The sequence below is a fragment of the Pantherophis guttatus genome, chromosome 9 (genome assembly GCF_059756535.1).
Source record: "Pantherophis guttatus breed Tessera chromosome 9, ASM5975653v1, whole genome shotgun sequence".
In the NCBI taxonomy this organism is placed as follows: Eukaryota; Metazoa; Chordata; class Lepidosauria; order Squamata; family Colubridae; genus Pantherophis; species Pantherophis guttatus.
Genome location: NC_142071.1, coordinates 22,796,929 through 22,815,000, shown reverse-complemented (window position 1 = coordinate 22,815,000; position 18,072 = coordinate 22,796,929). Strand labels below are relative to the sequence as shown.

The window sequence follows — 18,072 nt, the reverse complement described above, 5'->3', positions numbered from 1 at the left end:
AGGTACATTGTGTTAAAGTAAAACCCAAGTTTTCAGTATCCGTCAAATAGGAGATTAAGGAATGTTCTCCTGATAGAACATAAGCCAAGGGATCTAAAAGCTTTTTACAAAGCTTAGATTATGTAAAAAGAAAATATGTAAATGGACATAATGAATAAATTTTTATTAAGATATTGGAAGGTATTGTTTGAGAAAATTGATAGTTGTAATAATTGGGATATTGTTTAAATATGTATAATAATTGTAATAATTTGAACATTTTTACTTAAGCAAAAAAGAAAAGAAAATTGAAATAGCATTATTTGAATTAAGAACTATGTCTAAATGTCAAATGTTAAATTGCTATATTTTTAAGATTAGAGATAAACCTGGTGGCTCAGCAGACTGATAGCATTGTGATTAACACCAGCTGTCTGCAATTACTGTAAGTTCGAATCTCACCAGGCTCATGGTTGACTCAGCCTTCCATCCTTTCTAAGGTAGGTAAATTGAGGACCCAGTTTGTGGGAGCAATAAGCTGACTTTGTATAAATATACAAAAGTATGAAGGCTATTGCTTAACGCATTGTAAGCCGCCCTGAGTCTCCGGAGAAGGGCAGCATATAAATCAAATTAAAAAAAAAAGATTTAAATTTGATAAATGTATTATGAGTTTTTAACAGATTTAAGATTTTAGGTGGGTTACTAGAAGGGTAATTGTTTTGATTAAGTAAATATGAGTAAACTCTTTTTAAGATGGTACTAATTGAATACGTGATTTAAGATTGAGAAATAAGTGTTATGGCAAAATAGAATATAAAACTATATCTCTTCTCTAACCAATTATAAAATTGTCTCCATGCCTTGCAATATTCCGAATCCTCTCTTTCTTTAATGATCAAAGTCAGTCTATTCATTTCTGCACAATGTAATATTTCCTTAATTACTTCATCTTCTGAAGGGATTTTCTCTACTTTCCATCTTTGCGCAAATACTAGCCTCGCTGCAGTTATTACATGTATAATCAAATATACCTTTTCTTTGCTAAGCTGAAGAAGCTTCTTGGATGAGAAGCAGGAGTGAGATTCAGCCGGTTCGGGCAAACCGGCTATTGTTATGGCTAGCGGCGGGCCCGCCCTGGCGCTATCCTGTCTTATACAATCACTGGTTTTTTGACGCAGCGTGCATGTGCGCAAGGCATGCATGCAAGCGAAGCTACCCCGTCCTGTATAATCGCTGTGTTTTTAATGCAGCGTGCATGTGCACAAGGCACGCACACTCACATTTTCAATTCTGGGCGAACCGGTTGTTAAATTATGTGAAGCCCACCTCTGATGAGAAGTGAAACATCTTCAAAGAAAAATCAGAAAATCCAGTTTGCCTCTTGAAAAAGCATCTTTGGGACAATTACTCTAGATCAGGGATCTGCAACCTTAAACACTCAAAGAGCCATTTGGACCCGTTTGGACAGAAAAGAAAACACTGGGAGCCACAAAACCCTTCCCGTGTCCTGGCTATTTCTTGAGTGTCCACAAAACTAGCATATGTAGTTGAATTAAATGTTCTGTTTTCTTCTGAAACTTTTCTTTTCTTGGATTTATCCATGGTTGGCCTACCGGGGTTGAAAAGCTCAATAAATCGTATGCCGGCGGGTGTCGCACATTGGCGGCTGTGACACATATTTTGAGTGACGGAGCCGCAGCAGAGGGGTGAAAGAGCCACATACAGCTCCAGAGCCGCAGGTTGCCGACCCCTGCTCTAGATATAAAGTCTGTTGCTTTTGGCTATGGATTCCCTTTAACCGAAGGGAAAAGTAGACTCAGGGATAAGTCTTTTGTCCTTTCTTCCAGATTTAAGCTGGCAAAGCCATCACGGTGCATTTCTCCTTCCACGTTTGGGATCACAAAAGGTTGAAGATCTGCTAAACAAACACTCCAATGCCTTGTCTTCCAGCCAGCATACAGGACACAATGTTCATGGTTTATACCATTGTAAACTTCTGCGGGGCAAAAGACAGGAACAATTCACGTAAAAATATTGGGCAGTTCTCTGCAGGTCTTGGCTGGCTCTCTTGAAAAAGTTCAGCGTCCTTCATATATACTGATTTATAGGCTGCTTAATTTGGGGAGTGCTTGTATTTGCCTCCCTTGAAAAACACTTAGCAAAACTCGTTCGGCTGTGTTTTATTACTCTGGGCAGGGCCTGCTATAGCTCCCAATTTTTCCAGCCAGAGTCAAAAGGCAGGAATTAATATCGGGGAAATTAGGATGGAGGAATGCCGAATATGGATGATCGTGCTTAATAAAATAAACGCAAAGGAAATGAAGGAGCCTGAGTGGCGCAGCAGACTAATGCTACTGTTAAAGGTAGTATTTAGCTTCCAGCTGCCTGCAATTACTGCGAGTTCAATTCTCACCAGGCTCAAGGTTGACTCAGCCTTCCATCCTTTCTAAAGTAGGTAAATTGAGGACCCAGTTTGTGGGGGCAATAAGCTGACTTTGTATAAAATATACAAAAGTATGAAGGCTATTGCTTAGCGCATTGTAAGCCGCCCTGAGTCTCCGGAGAAGGGCGGCATATAAATAAATAAATAAAAAAAGATTTTATAGAAATGGGAGTCCCCGGGGTTTCCTGTGGAAAGCACAGCTGTTTTGTATACAGGTAGTTCTCAACTTATGACCACAATTAGGCTCGGACCTTGTCATGGTTGAATGTGAATCACATGGTCCTTAATTGACCATGACCAATTGACCAATGAGCCTTGGTGGCGCAGCAGACTAAAGTGCTGTTAAGTAGCACCAGCTGTCTGCAATTACTGTAAGTTCGAATCTCACCAGGCTCAAGGCTGACTCAGCCTTCCATCCTTTCTAAGGTAGGTAAATTAAGGACCCAGTTTGTGGGGGCAATAAGCTGACTTTGTATAAATATACAAAGGTATACAAAGGTATGAAGGCTATTGCTTAACGCATTGTAAGCCGCCCTGAGTCTCCGGAGAAGGGCGGCATATAAATTGAACCAATCAATCAATCAATAATTGAATCCACCTCCCCCCATTGATTTTGTGTCAGCATTCCAAATAATGCACTTATAGATATAACATTTAGACTTACATACCGCTTCACAGTCCTGACTTGTCAGCGTTTCATTTCTTAGTCTCATCATACTTAGGATTCATGATTTTGTTTATTTGCAACTATTTGCATTATAAATACTTTTAGTGAGCCATTGTCAACATGTCATCAAGTTTGGGTAGATTTAGCGTATCAAAATTGATTGATTGACGGCATGCCACTAGAAGTTTAAAATACTGCTTTTCTGCCCCCCCCCCCTTTTTTTTTTCAGGGCCATCTGGTTCAAAATTGCTCAGATCCAGTGTGATCATGTTCTGTTTTGATGGACGAGACATGACTCAAGGGAGGGGGGTGGGGCTTGCTTCTTTTTTTATAGACACAATCAGTGTATTTTTTGCTCGCCTGGTTCCAAAAATACTTTCTCAAGCATCTCCAAAGTCAGTCCTCCTATGTCTGGGTCATCTTATCTTCTTCTTTGGGGTTTGTTTATTGTCTGTGAAAGGGGGACGCGGTGGCTCGGTGGCTAAGATGCCGAGCTTGTCGATCAGAAAGTTAGCACTTCGGCAGTTCAAATCCCTAGCGCCACGTAACGAGGTGAGCTCCCGTGACTTGTCCCAGCTTCTGCCAACCTAGCAGTTCGAAAGCACGTAAAAAATGCAAGTAGAAAAAATAGGGACCACCTTTGGTGGGAAGATAACAGCGTTCTGTGCGCCTTTGGTGTTTAGTCTTGCCGGCCACATGACCACGGAGACGTCTTCAGACAGCGCTGTCTCTTCGGTTTGAAACGGAGATGAGCACCTCCCCCTAGAGTCTGGGAACGAGTAGCACATATGTGCGAGGGGAACCTTTACCTTTACCTGAAAGGAACAATACTTGTTCCTACAATTCCCTTCCCTTATTTGTATTTTTTTCCCCTACAGGTGGGTTGAAGTCCAAGTAGACAACTTGACCTGCACCCAGTACTGGGTGCAATATCTTCGGCTGCTCCAGGAATCCATTTGGCCTGGCGGAGTCTTGCCCGGGATGCCCAGACCACTCAGGACGGAAGAGCAGAAGGCTGAGACTAAGGAAAAGGCCCTGCAGATTCTCATGGCAATACTGCCTGGTGGGTGAAGCCCAGACCTTAATCCTAACCTAACAAGGTTTTCCTCCTTGTAGAGAGTCATGGGAATGGCCTGGAGGGGCAATCCTAAAGCCATTCCCTGATCCCTGGGAAAGGTGGTAGTTTTAGGAAGAGGCACAATCTGGCTTTTACCTGAGTCATTGGGGAGGGGGAGAAAAATATAATCGGACTTGCAAGATAAAGCAAAAGATAATAAAGCTATTATATGTGTCTATGGAGATTCTCAGTCATCCAGGGAGGAGGAGGAAGAGAAGAAGAGGAGGAAGAGAGGGGGAGGAATACGTGTAGCTTGGGGTCCTTGGTGCTCTCTGAGGTTGATGATTTTCTTGCAGACAGTTTATTACTCAACCAGGTAACATCATTAGTGCTGGAAGAGAGTGGGATTTGAGAAGAAGAGGAGGAAGAGGAAGAAGGAGAAGAAGAAGAAGAATGTTGCTGTTGTTATTGTTATTGTTGTTATTCTTGGACGAGAAGCAAAATGTATTCAAAGAAAAACCAGAAAGTCCAATTGCCTCTTGAAAAAGCACCATAATAGAGCTAGCACTGATGATGTTACCTAGTTGGGTCAAGAAACATCTGTAAGAAAACCACCAAGCTCAGAGAGCACCAAGAGCCCCTCCTTTCAACCCTGAGCTCCAAATGTTCTCTTCTGTTGGAGAGTATCTCATGTTCTGACCTAGGCTTCCTGAGTCAGTAAAACACACGAGTAGTCCCAAAAACCTCTTTTATTGCAACAGCTGTGAATTCTGTTCATTCACAGGTGAGTCCCAAATAGTTGCAAAGAGTCCTTCGGGATAAGGCTGATAATCACCCACCTTTATCTCCCTTGACACGCTGCCAAAGACCTCATTGGCAAAGCCACACGGAGTCCAGAATCAAACAGAGCTTCAGACTTTAAACTGCACAGAATTAACAACGTTGCTTCCTGCAAAGGCCCATGTCCCTTTGCTCCTCTTTTTAAGTGTCCCAGCCCTACTCCCGAATCATCCCTTTTGTTTTAGCTGTTCTTGCCTTCTGGCAGCTCTGCACATGCGCACACTGGGAACAGGCTCCCCCTGTTCCTCTGCCTCACTGAGATCCAACTCTGGAGGCTTCGGAGGCAGTATGTACCTCCCAGATGGCCCTTTCTCTGCCTCCGACGCAGAGCCCTCATCCGAGCCTTCCCCAGACTCCAGGACTGGCCCATGATCCTCCCCAGCTTCCTCACTGTCTGATTCCATTGCCAGCTTCACAGGCTGCTGGCGGACACAACGTCTCAATACAGCTTAATTCTAGTCGTCTAGAGTCTCTTTCCTGATCTAGGCAATCTCCAAGAGCTAACACGCCTTAACTTAGATGAGAAATAGAGCTGAACAAAATGATAGAAAATCTTATCACCCATGAAGATGCAACATTGCTCCCAAATGGGCCTCCTTCTTGGCTACGTCGTCCCCATCATTTTTTTTTAATCCAACATGCTAATAATAATAATAAACCATAATCATACCCATCAAATGAAGCTCTTGGTTTAAAAACTATATATTCTTTTTTTTAAAAAAAAATGATTTTTATTGAACTTTTAAAAACAAAAGAAAGAAAAATACAACAAAAACGAAAGCACATAACAAACCTACCATTACATCATATATTATTTTACAACTTACTGTATCGACATGTATATATGTTCTCTATTTTTATTCAATTGTCCATCTACATACTTATATTTACATTTTTATCTATCTAGTCTTAACCCGACAATGATGGCTGTCTGAAAACTGTATATACTCTTGATACAGAAGGTGTCCTGTCAATTTCTGCATCTCAACACTTTTTTTTTTAAAAAAAAAAAACATTTTATTTATTTGTATGCTGAAAAGACATACCGTACATGGCACACTTTAAAAAAAAAAACATAAAAAGGAAAAATCACAAGAAACAAACATCAAACATCAATGTTCCAAAACATGAAAAGGCCTGGTGAAAAATTATGTTTTGAATCTCTTCCTAAAATGCTAAATAAGCAAAGAACGGCTTGTTCCATAACACACAGGCCCCGTTCCGGAGAAAGCAGAATTAATCATCGATGTCAAAACAGGGATATTTTCCCTAAATATGTGTTTGTCTGTGGGATTCTCAGTCATCCAGGTCATGGTTGTCCCAAAGGTGCTTTTTCAAGAGGCAACTGGAGTTTCTGGTTTTTCTTTGAAGACGTTTCGCTTCTCATCCAAGAAGCTTCTTCAGCTCTGACTGGATAGTGGGGGAATGGAAGGATTTATACTCCTTGCAGACAGCTGGTCATTTTTCATCCTTTTTAGAGAGTCATTGAGGCCACTTGAAGGTTTATATGTGTCCTCGGGGTCACCTGAGAGGTGCAAATGGAACTGGAAATAGATGATATCGCATTCCTCCCCGTCTGTTGAGAGAGGGCTGTTCAATTTTGACATAAATGGCCTCTTTGACCCCTCTTCCAAACCAGCGGTCCTCTCTGTCCAAGATGTGGGCTTTGCTGTCTTCAAAAGAATGGACTTCATCTCTTACATGCAGGTGGACTGCTGAATTTTGTCCTGATGGATTTGTTCCAGGGGTGAAATCCAAATTTTTTGACCACCGGTTCTGTAGGCGTAGCTTGGTGGGCATGGCAGGGGAAGGATACTGCAAAATCCCCATTCCCTCCCCATTCCTGGGGGAAGGATATTGCAAAATCTCCATTCCCACTCCCACTCGGGGGCCAGCCAGAGATGGTATTTGCCAGTTCTCCAAACTACTCGAAATTTCCACTACCGGTTCTGCAAACTGCTCAAAATTTCCGCTACCGGTTCTCCAAACTGCTCAAAATTTCCGCTACCGGTTCTCCAAACTGCTCAAAATTTCCGCTACCGGTTCTCCAAACTGCTCAAAATTTCCGCTACCAGTTCTCTAGAACCTGTCAGAACTTGCTGGATTTCACCCCTGGTTTGTTCTCTTCTCAAAGAAAAACAAGAAAGTCCAATTGCTCTTGAAAAAGTGCCTTTGCGGTACTGCTACTATGCTTTTCTTGTGAATTTATACTAGTCTCTGTTTCCCACAGACTCGCTCCAAGAATTCCTAGGTATCAATAAATGTCAACAATGCTGGAGCCTCGTCTTAGAGTCCATGCAGCATCCAAGCATCAACAGGTAACTTTCATCGTATGATAACCAAGAGAGGAAAACGAATCCATATTTACACAGGGCAGAGCCATCGAATTAAATACAAGTAGTCCTCCACTTAAGACCACAGTTGGCGCCAGAACTGTCATGGCCACTTAGCCGTGTGGTCGCTAAGTGTGTGATTTTACACCTTTTTACTGCAATCATTAAACGAATTTGGCTTCTGTCATTGACTTGGCTTCCCACAACTGGGAAGGTTGCGAATGCCATGAATATAGAACATAGAATAACAGAGTTGGAACGGACTTTAGGGCAGTGGTGAAATCCAATTTTTTTTTTACTTGTTCTGTGGGCGTGGCTTGGTGGGTGTTGCAGGGGAAGGATACTGCAAAATCTCCATTCCCTCCCCACTCCTGGGTCAAGGATATTGCAAAATCCCCATTCCCTCCCCACTCCTGGGGGAAGGCTACTGCAAAATACACATTCCCTCCCCACTCCTGGGGGAAGGATATTGCAAAATCTCCATTCCCACCCCACTCGGGGGCCAGCCAGAGGTGTTATTTGCCGGTTCTCCGAATTACTCAAAATTTCTGCTACCGGTTCTCCGAACTGCTCAAATTTTTTGCTACCGATTCTCCAGAACCTGCTGGATTTTACCCCTGCTTTACTAGTCATGTAGACCAACTGTCTGCTCCTCTGCTCGAGCAGGAGCGTCTATACCATTTCAGATATATGGATGTCCAAACTCTTCTTGAAAACCCACCAATGATGGGGCATCCATAACCTCTGGAGGCAAACTGTTGCACTGTTTGATTGTTCTCACCGTTGGGAAATTCCTAGTTTTAATGCCCTCTCTCTTTGATTAGTTTCCAGCCATGGGTTCTTGTCTTGACTTCTGATGCTTTGGAAAATGGGTCAGATACATGACCCCGGGGTGCTACAACCCTTGTAAATCCATGCCAGTTGCCAGTATCTTGATTTTTTGATCATGTTACCTCTGGGAAGCTTTGATGGTTATTAAGTGCAAGGATAAGTGGTGGGATTCAGCCAGTTCGGGAGAACCGGTTGTTAACTTTCTGAACAGTTTGGTGAACTGGTTGTTGGAAGAAATCATTAGGGCAGAGAACCGGTTGTTAAATTATTTGAATCCCACCACTGGCAAGGACCCATCATAAGTCCCTTTTTTTCAGTGCCACCCTACTTTCGAACAGTCGCTAAGCAAATTGTCAGAAGGTGAGGACTACCTCTAACACAGGATCTTGAGAGATAAAACGGAATGCTAAGTTTAGTAGGATAAGCAAGATCTACAGAGGGAGGGAGTGTTTATTTTTCTCCCGTCGGTAAGTCCTTTTCCCGTCATGTTTCTGCTCGGTCTAAATAAAGTGACACTCTAAAATATCACTCCCCAGCTTGACGCTGGCTGTTAAAACGGTGTGTTAAAATCCTAACATCTCGTTGCGCATGAGATTAGCGGGGGCTCATATAAACAGTTGGCAGTATCTAGCAGGCTTTGGCCGATCTTGAAAAAGCAAAAGCGGGTTGAGATCTATTTATTCCTTGGATTTAGTCTTCGGATAGGAAACAGAAACCATTGTGAAAGGAGACAGAGGCAACCTCCATATGGTTCCCAAGAAAACTACATGGGTTTATCCAGTGATGGTATTCAAAAATTTTTACTACCGGTTCTGTGGGCGTGGCTTGGTGGGTGTGGCTTGGCTTGGCTCGGGTGTGGCAGGGGAAGGATACTGTAAAATCCCCATTTCCACCCCATTCCAGAGGAAGGATACTGCAAAATCTCCATTTCCACCCCATTCCAGGGGAAGGATACTGCAAAATCTCTATTTCCAACCCACTCCAGGGGAAGGATAGTCTAAAATCCCCATTTCCACCCCATTCCAGGGGAAGGATACTGTAAAATCTCCATTTCCAACCCACTCCAGGGGAAGGATAGTCTAAAATTATTTATTTTATTTTATTTTATTTTATTTTATTAAATTTCTATACCGCCCTTCTCCCGAAGGACTCAGGGCGGTGAACAGCCAGAAGATAAAACACAGGAAATACAAAATCTAAAATAAATTAAAACAAATTAAATAATTTAGGCTGAATTTTAAAATACCCCATAATTAAACAGATTAAAAATTTATGTTTAAAATTTAAATTTAAAAGAGGAGATGATTTAGGCCAGGCCAAATCCCCATTTCCACCCCACTCCAGGGGAAGGATACTGTAAAATCCCCATTTCCACCCCACTCCAGGGGAAGGATACTGTAAAATCCCCATTTCCACCCCACTCCAGGGGAAGGATACTGTAAAATCTCCATTTCCATCCCAATCCAGGGGGAAGGATACTGTAAAATCCCCATTCCCTCCCCACCCCACTAACCTGCTTTCCAGCTCTGTTCTCCTGGGCAGGGCAACAAAAGAAGACCCAGCCGATCAGCTGGGACTCCGATCAGCTGGGACTCCGATCAGCTGGGGCTCAGGAGGCAGTGAATAGATGGGGGCAGGGCCAGCCAGAGGTGGTATTTGCTGGTTCTCCAAACTACTCAAAATTTCCGCTACCAGTTCTCCAGAACCTGTCAGAACTGGCTGAATACCACCTCTTGGTTTATCTTATGATGTCTTGACCTTATTATTCAACAAACTTAACACCGTTACGCCATTTCTAACACTAGAGTGTTCATCTCCTTGGATATTGGAATCTGCTGTCACATTGATTCATAATCCATCTTTCTTTTCAGGCACGTCCTTTACTCCCTCATGGACATCCTGATGGAGTTTTTGATCCCCGATTCCCCGACGGAGGCGCCCCAATCAACGTCAGTCATGACTTCAGTCTATGGAGCCGCTGAGAGATCTAGTACTTCACCGCGTTAATTCATAACTGAGGCAAAGAGAACCCCAACTAGACGTGATCTCATATGATACATTGCTGTTGGTCTGATCCAGGATCTGTTGAATAGATAGATAGATAGATGACCAACAGATAGACAGTGATTACTGTAAAAGGATGTTCCAGAACTTTTTCTGCACCATAAAATATTATCGTTTCAAGAACCTGGAAGAATTGCAGAGGAGTTCAGAATGAGAAGAAATAACCTGTTAAATGTGAATAATCTGGAGAATAGGATAATTCTTTAGCTACATTCCTGGATAGATGTAATTTTCCTTTCTGCATGTTTTGTTTTAATTTACAGGACGTTTTGGTGCTCCCAAAGTACTTATTTGGGCATTCCATGATATGACCTCTTATGTTTTTTTTTCCCAACAAGACCACTCCAGTGAGCAGCAAACGACAAATTAATCCCTGTTTTTGCTTTTTTATTTCTGTACATCATGTATTTGTCCTTGAAACCTAAGAGTATTCCTGGAATTTTAGAACTACCAAGCAAAGAAGGTTTGATGGCTTTCCAAAATTGATGTAATTGGCTCAAGTCACTTGTTGTCTGAAGAGATGACTCAAATCATTTTGCTGTTCATCAACTGGCTTTGAAGAAGTTTGTTGCTGTTTGTTTAACCATCTAGGATGCTATTACTCATTCAGATCATTGGGATGGTTTGCATTCTTTGATGATGGACTTGCTGCAACGGCCAAACAAAATTGGATGAGTCTAGATCAGCCATATATAGATGCCTCCAACCAAGATTGTAAGGAGGTGTGTTCGCAGATTCTTAAAGTGTGGAGAGTGGAGAACTTCCTTGTTCTTTGTCAGCCTACATTTAAGTATGTTTGCAGGGGAGGGAGTCCCTGAATTGAATACATATCAAAATTAAAGTTGTTATTTGGCTACATCTTGATTGAATTTTCTTTCTTTTTCTTTTTCTTTTAAATAGTTTTTATTCAATCTTTTTTCGTTTTAAAAGCACTTTTCCATTTTTACAGCTTTCAACTATCGGTAACAATTCCTAATTTCATAATTCCAATCTACAGCCTATCATTTTATACATTATCTTTAAATATTAGTATCTTTTACCATCTTCTATTTTTGTTCTTCATTAAGAACGATTTAATCTATTCTTCACGTATGCGGTATATCTATCTGCATTTACATATTCCTTTTATCCTTTAAAAAGTTTTATCGTATTTATAAATATATATAATTTTCAATTTAACGTACGTTCTATATCATCTTTATGCATCAATTTTACATCTTGTTTCAAGCCATGGATACCGCATAATCCAACTCTTGTAATACTCTGATTCCTCTCTGTCTTTAAACTCCATGGTTAATTTATCCATTTCTGCACAATCAAGGACTTTTTTGCCCCGATTGGCCTATTTGCAACCGGGCCACAAGAATGGTGGGCCAGTGCGCACACGCAGCTCAACTTGTGTGAGTGGTGGGACAGCGTGCGTGCACGCACAGGTGCAGCTCAACTTGCACAAGTCGAGCTGTGCACCCATGCATGTACATGATAGCCCGCTGCTTGTGCAAATTGAGTGATGCGCACGTCGGCTCGCACAGCCTGGTTCTCCTCTTCCCCCACCTACCCACCGTTGGGCCGCCAAGCCACAAAGGTTGGGGACCACTGATCCAGGTCATGGTTGCACTGAATAGCTGAATAACAGAGTTGGAAGGGACCTTGTAGGTCATCTAGTCCAACCCCCCTACACCAGTGATGGCTAATCTTTTTGCCATCACGTGCCAAAAGCAGGGGGGAGCGCAGGGGGTTCGTGCATGTGCGTGCCCACACCCATAATTCTATGCGCCCCACCCCCCACGCATGTGCATGTGACCCCCCTATGCTCTCCCACTTTTGGCGTGTGCGTGCCCACAATGGCCTGGTAGGCCCGTTTTTTGCTCTCCCCAGGCTCCAGAGCCTTTCTAGGAGCCTGTGGAGAGCGAAAATGGCCTTCCCCACCCCTCTGGAGGCCCTCTGCAGGCCAGAAACGGCCCATTTCCCTACTTCCAGTGGGCCGAGAAGGCCTGAAAATCAGACTCCAAGACTGGCCCATGGTCCTCCCCAGTCTCCTCACCGACTCTGCTGCCAGTTCTGCAGGCTGCTGGCAGACCACAACGCTGAGTGACTTTGGGCCAGTCACTCTCTCTAAGCCCAACCCACTTCACAATGGAGGTGGAAGGATCAGGAGGATTAGAAAGGTTTGCGCCTTGAGTTACTCATAAAAATCATAAAAGTGGGACATAAATAAATAAATAATTAAAAATACCTACTAGTAAAAACAGATTGATAAGATGATAACGTCCAAATATTTACTCCCTATGTTGTCTTGAGTTTGTTCACACATGAAACTAAAATATAGATCCTTTGATTGTTTGAGTTAACGTATGAGCCTAAATATTGTCATTTTTTAAAACTACAAATAACGATTTAGCGTTAATAGGTGAGCCCAGCCATCATGGTTTAAAACAAATTAAGGTTTTTCTCATCATATCCAACCTTGAGCCTTGACCTTCGTGCACTTCTGCAGCTGAAGTTGAGAATTACTAGAGCAAAATTGGTCTCCAAGGAGTTCCTTTGTTTCTCTTTTCTTTTCAAAGCCGAGGTTTTTTTTATAAAAAAAAAAAAAAGTTAAATATCACTTGACCAAACAGGGTTTCCTTCCTGTTCCTAAGATATTTGTGGATCAAATGGTCAAGAGGTGCAATCAATGAATAATTTTGAAGAATTCGGAAGCCATGGGATTCAAAGTCCTTCAAAGTTTAAGATCTTTAAGACCCTTTGCAAAGCAAAGAAAAGACTTAGTGAAGTATACACATTTTTTTTTCAAGTGCTAATAGTACCTCCTGGACTTTTAGAGAGCTCAGGAAGTATATTTATCTTAAACAAAGATCACAGAAATATGTTTGTGTGGTAAAAAGAAAAAGAAACATCGCTTTCCTTATACAGGATTTTTTTTCCCCCTCTGCCACATCGTCTTTGATGCAAGTTAGCATGTAGTTCTCACAACTCAATATTCCTTTATTTTGGAACATTTTAAAATTCTCTATTCACACAATCCCTGATTTAGTTATTTTATGTACTTGTTTAGATCTGGAAGAAAGACTTATTTCATCCAATTTATTTCATGAGACTCTAGAAAGAGGGGATGATTAGGGGACTGGAGACTAAAACATACAATGAATGCTTGCAGGAACTGAGCATGGCTAGTCTAGTGAAGAGAAGGACCAGGGGAGACATGATAAACAGTCTTCCAATATTTGAGGGGCTGCCACAGAGAGGAGGGGGTCAGGCTATTTTCTAAAGCACCCGAAGTCCAGACCAGGAATAATGGATGGAAACTGATCAAGGAGAGATTCAACCTGGAAATGAGAAATTTTCTGACAATGAGAACAATCAACCGATGGAACAGAAGTTGCCTTCGGAAGTTGTGGGAGCTTCATCACTGGAAGCTTTCAAGAAAAGATTGGACTGCCATCTGTCAGAAATGGTGTGGGGTCTCCTGCTTGGGCAGAGGGTTGGACTAGATGACCCCTTCCAACTCTGTTAATCCTTCGTGTTGCCACTTAAGTCCCCTACAGCTGTTCCAGCCCTGACATTATGTCAGAGTTTCATAGCCAGAACCAGTGGTGGGATTCAGCCAGTTTGCACCACTTCGGGAGAACCGGTTGTTAACTTTCTGAGCAGTTTGGCGAACTGGTTGTTGGAAGAAATAATTAGAGCAGAGAACCGGTTGTTAAATTACTTGAATCCCACCACTGGCCAGAACCATCTAATATCTCTGTTCCTGCTTTTAATTGTGGTTGTTAATTAACAGCCATACGAGGGGGGTTTATTTCCCTTGGAAGAAACATGGAATAATTGTTGGAAACCCTCGTAATGCAATTCTTAAGCCTAGAGCTGTTAAGAGTCATGCACAAATGAACTAGATGGTATAAGTGGTTTTTGACTTACAACTGTTCGTTTAGTGATTGTTTGATGTTACACCACCACTGAAAAAAGTGACTTACAATCAGTCCTCACACTAACGACCATCAAAGCATCCTCACTGTCAGGTGATCAAAATTCAGGCCCTTGGTAACTGGCACGTACTTACGACAACGGTAAGAACTCATAGAATTGTCATTTGTAACTGACTTCCGACAAGCAAGGGGAAGCCAGATTCGCTTAATGTCTGCGTGACTTACATAACAATTGCGGTAACCTTGGTAAGAAAGGGAAAAATGGCCACGATTCCTTTAACAGCCACCTTGCTTAGCCATGGAAATTCTGGTCCTCATTGAGGTTGTAAGTTGAGGACAACCTGTATTAGGGGATGGAGAAAATTGGAAATAATGGCAGAGGGGAGATGAGATTCTGTACCCCCCCCAAACACCAATATGTATATGGACAGGACAAGTATTCAGTGGTTGATAAATGTGTGCTACTGTAGGATCCAGAGTAAACATTTCAAGTAAGTTTCTTACTTAAGAAAGGGTAAATGTTTTCCTGTCCCGTTGTGTCCAACCTGAGGGCACGGTGCTCATCTCTGTTTCATGGTCGAGGATTGTCTGAAATAATTTCTGTGGTCATGTGGGCAGCATGGCTAAATGCCAAATGTGCATGGAACATTATTACCTTCCCACCAAAGTGGTAGCAGTAGCAATAGCACTTACCATATTTTTGAGAGTATAAGATGCACCGGAGTATAAGACACAGCTTAGTTTTTGGGGAGGAAAATGGGGGGGCGGGAAATCTGCCTACCAGGTATTCATCTGGCTAGCGTCCTCAGTCTGGTCAGCTTCAGCACATTAGTTTGCTGGGTTTTTTATCCCCTGCTTGGGGATAAAAAACAGCTTATCAGGCACAGCTGAAAGGAAGCAGCAGTGAGAAAAGCAGGCAAAACACGGAAGGTGGGGAGATCGCTTCATTCGGCTAGCGCCTGGTTAGGGCTGAAAAAAAGCTTCTAAAGAACAGCTGAGAGTCGGAGCAAAACATGGAGATTGTTTCACTTGCTAGTGCCTCGTTAAAGCACAGCGGAGAGTCGAGGGAGCAGGCAAAGCTGGGAAGATCGCTCGCTAGTGCCTCGTTAGCGCCTCGTTAGGGCTGAAAAAAAAGCTTTGAAAAAGCTACATTCGGAGTATAAGACGCACCCAAATTTCCAGCCTTTATGGGGGGGAAAGGTGCATCTTATACTCTGAAAGCTACAGTAGACTTACATACCACTTCACAGTGCTTTTACAGCCCTCTCTAAGCAGTTTACAGTGTCAGCATCTTGCCCCCAACAATCTGGGTCCTCATTTCACCCTCGGAAGGATGGAAGGCTGAGTCAACCTTGAGCCTGGTGAGATTCGAAATTGCAGGCAGCCAACAGTCAGCAGAAGTAGCCTGCAGTACTGCACTCTAACCACTGCACCACCGTGGCTCATACTGTGTGCCTATTTATCTACTCGCATTTTCATACTTTTGAACTGCTAAGTGGGCAGGAGCTGGAGCAAGGAACAGGAGCTCATCCTGTTACACAGTCTTCGGGTCTCGAACCTTTTCATCGGATAAGCTCAGTGTCTGTAACCACTGAGCCATTGCGCCCCCTGCATTTTACTTAACAGTTGATGAAATTAGGAAAGGCGATCTTTTAGGAAGGTCAGCTTTCTGATTTGTGGAAAAAGCCTGGAGAAGTCTCTCTGTCGATTTAGAAGACTCTATATATGTTCTGTCCATATTTCTAGCTTTACCATCAATACATCTGGTGCTACCAGTTTGAGGAAAGCTACTACACAGGAGTGGGATTCTACCAGTTTGGACTGGTTCAGGTAAACTGGTAGCTCCGACGATCAGCTGGGAGCAAACAGGTTTGTCCCGACGATCAGATGGGCCCATCCGCCCGCCTACGCTATTTTCCTACCTTTATCTTCTCAGCTGATTGGCGTGGTAGAGTGGATTGCCATGCGAATCAGCTGTGTTACTCCTCCGAAGACACCAGGAAGTGAAGATTTCTTCAAACTGGACACAGACCTGGGCTGGGTTCTACTTACCTTTACTATCGGTTCGCAACAGAGCCGCATGCTCTTCTGCGCATGTGCAGAAGCGTTCTGATGACGTTGGGGTCAGTGGGCGGAGCCTCCTGCTGGTTTTACTACCGGTTCTATAGAACTGGTGCGAATCAGGGCAACCCACCACTGGCACGCACGCAATCACCGAACCGGTTGTTAAACCAGGAGGATCCCACAACTGCTACTACACTATTGGATCCTCAAGGTTAAGAGCGGTCAGTGCTAAAGGTGTGTCTTTTCTTGGCTATTCTCTATCCCATTGCTTAGCAAAATCATATTTGGAGCAAAGGTGATTGATTCCAACTCTATTATTCTTCCTTTATTCTCAACTTCTGGCCGGTGAACCTGCCTTCAAATTTACTATTTACAACCCTACGTGACTCTGTTGGTACACTGATGGTGCAGAATTTCATATTCACTTCCAGAAATGAGGCTTCAGCATCAGCCAGGACCTCTGAAGCATATTTCTCAAAACACGAGGAAAACAGATACATTTTCAGAATGAAAGCAGATTTTTAGATCAGGTTGGAAAACTTAAAAAGCATTCACAGTGGAAAGAATTAACTCACAGCCCAGCTACTCATGACATAGAAAAGAAAGAAGAGAAAGAAGGCATTATGTGCTCAGTTCTGTGGCCTGCTTGCCCAGATGATGGCTGTCAGAAATAGTGGTTAAAGCTAAAGAACTACTCTACATTGGACTACATATTGTAGCTATCTAGTCTGGTAATAAATACCATATTTTGTCCTTAGAATGTCAGGGGAAAATGGCTCAAATCGCAATCCATTTTCAAACCTGGTGCTGGGGAAAAAAATCATTTCTCCATTCTGGTGAAAACTTTATTCAAATCAGAATTTAAAAAGTGGTTTAGCTCAGTGGTGAAATTCAATTTTGTTTACTACAAGTTCTGGTAGTAGGCATGGGCGTGGCTTGGTGGTCGTGGCAGGGGAAGGTTACTGCAAAATCTCAATTCCCTCCCAACTCCAGGGGAAGGATACTGCAAAATCTCCATTCCCTCCCAACTCCAGGGGAAGGATACTGCAAAATCCCCATTCCGTCCACTGAGGAAAGAATATTGCAAAATCCCCATTCCCACCCCACTCCTGGGGAAAAGATATTGCAAAATCCCCATTCCCACCCCACTCTGGGACCAGCCAGAGGTGGTATTTGCCGGTTCTCTGAACTACTCAAAATTTCTGCTACCGGTTCTCTAGAACCTATCAGAATCTGCTGGATTTCACCCCTGGTTTAGCTATATTTGCAATTATTTTATAAGTAGGAATGTGTGCTACAGCAACAAATCGTAGCTTGCTTTGGCTCCCAATTCTTGATTTATTTGGGAGAGACCAAGAATTTTGGGTTCCACATGATGGAAAACGTAATATCACAAGAGGGAGCTTCCAAAATTTGTGGATTCATTCAGTAGATGATCAAGTGGGACTGATTATGTTCGTGGTATAATTCAGAATTATGCCTTATTGTGATATTCAAACACTGCCAAGGAACTTCTACAAGAAGTTTAAAATCCTTTCTAATTCCTTCAAGTGGCCTTTGGGTTGCACTTAATTCTTGACATGTTTGTCTGCATCCCATCCTAAGATTCATCACGTGAGACCCCACTTCGATTTCCAAAATGTCCAAGGTGAAGATAAAGGAGAAGGTAGCCAAAGTGATGGACATCTTTTCTGTACCTCAGCCGTAGAAACGAAGGTTTTGCCGTGATGGATTTTGACAAGGCCTTTTTTTCTCTCCCTGTGTGGGCTTCAATCATCCCCCCCTCACCCTCTTCTACTCATTCACATGTTCACTTTATGAGGGAGGTGGGATCTTTATAATGAAAAATCAACCAAGGACAA

At 42.7% G+C, this 18,072-nt stretch overlaps 1 protein-coding gene across 1 annotated transcript in view; it reads left to right on the top strand.

Annotated features, from left to right (window-relative positions):
* Positions 1-11,073, top strand: part of SNX19 (sorting nexin 19) — a 57,211-nt gene extending 46,138 nt beyond the window's left edge. The window contains exons 9-11 of the mRNA XM_034421980.3: positions 3,971-4,155; positions 7,220-7,307; positions 10,025-11,073. Coding sequence (XP_034277871.2) covers positions 3,971-4,155; positions 7,220-7,307; positions 10,025-10,160 — 409 coding nt within the window. The 3' untranslated portion in view covers positions 10,161-11,073. The remainder of the gene's footprint in view (positions 1-3,970; positions 4,156-7,219; positions 7,308-10,024) is intronic.
* Positions 11,074-18,072: the final 6,999 nt, after the last annotated feature.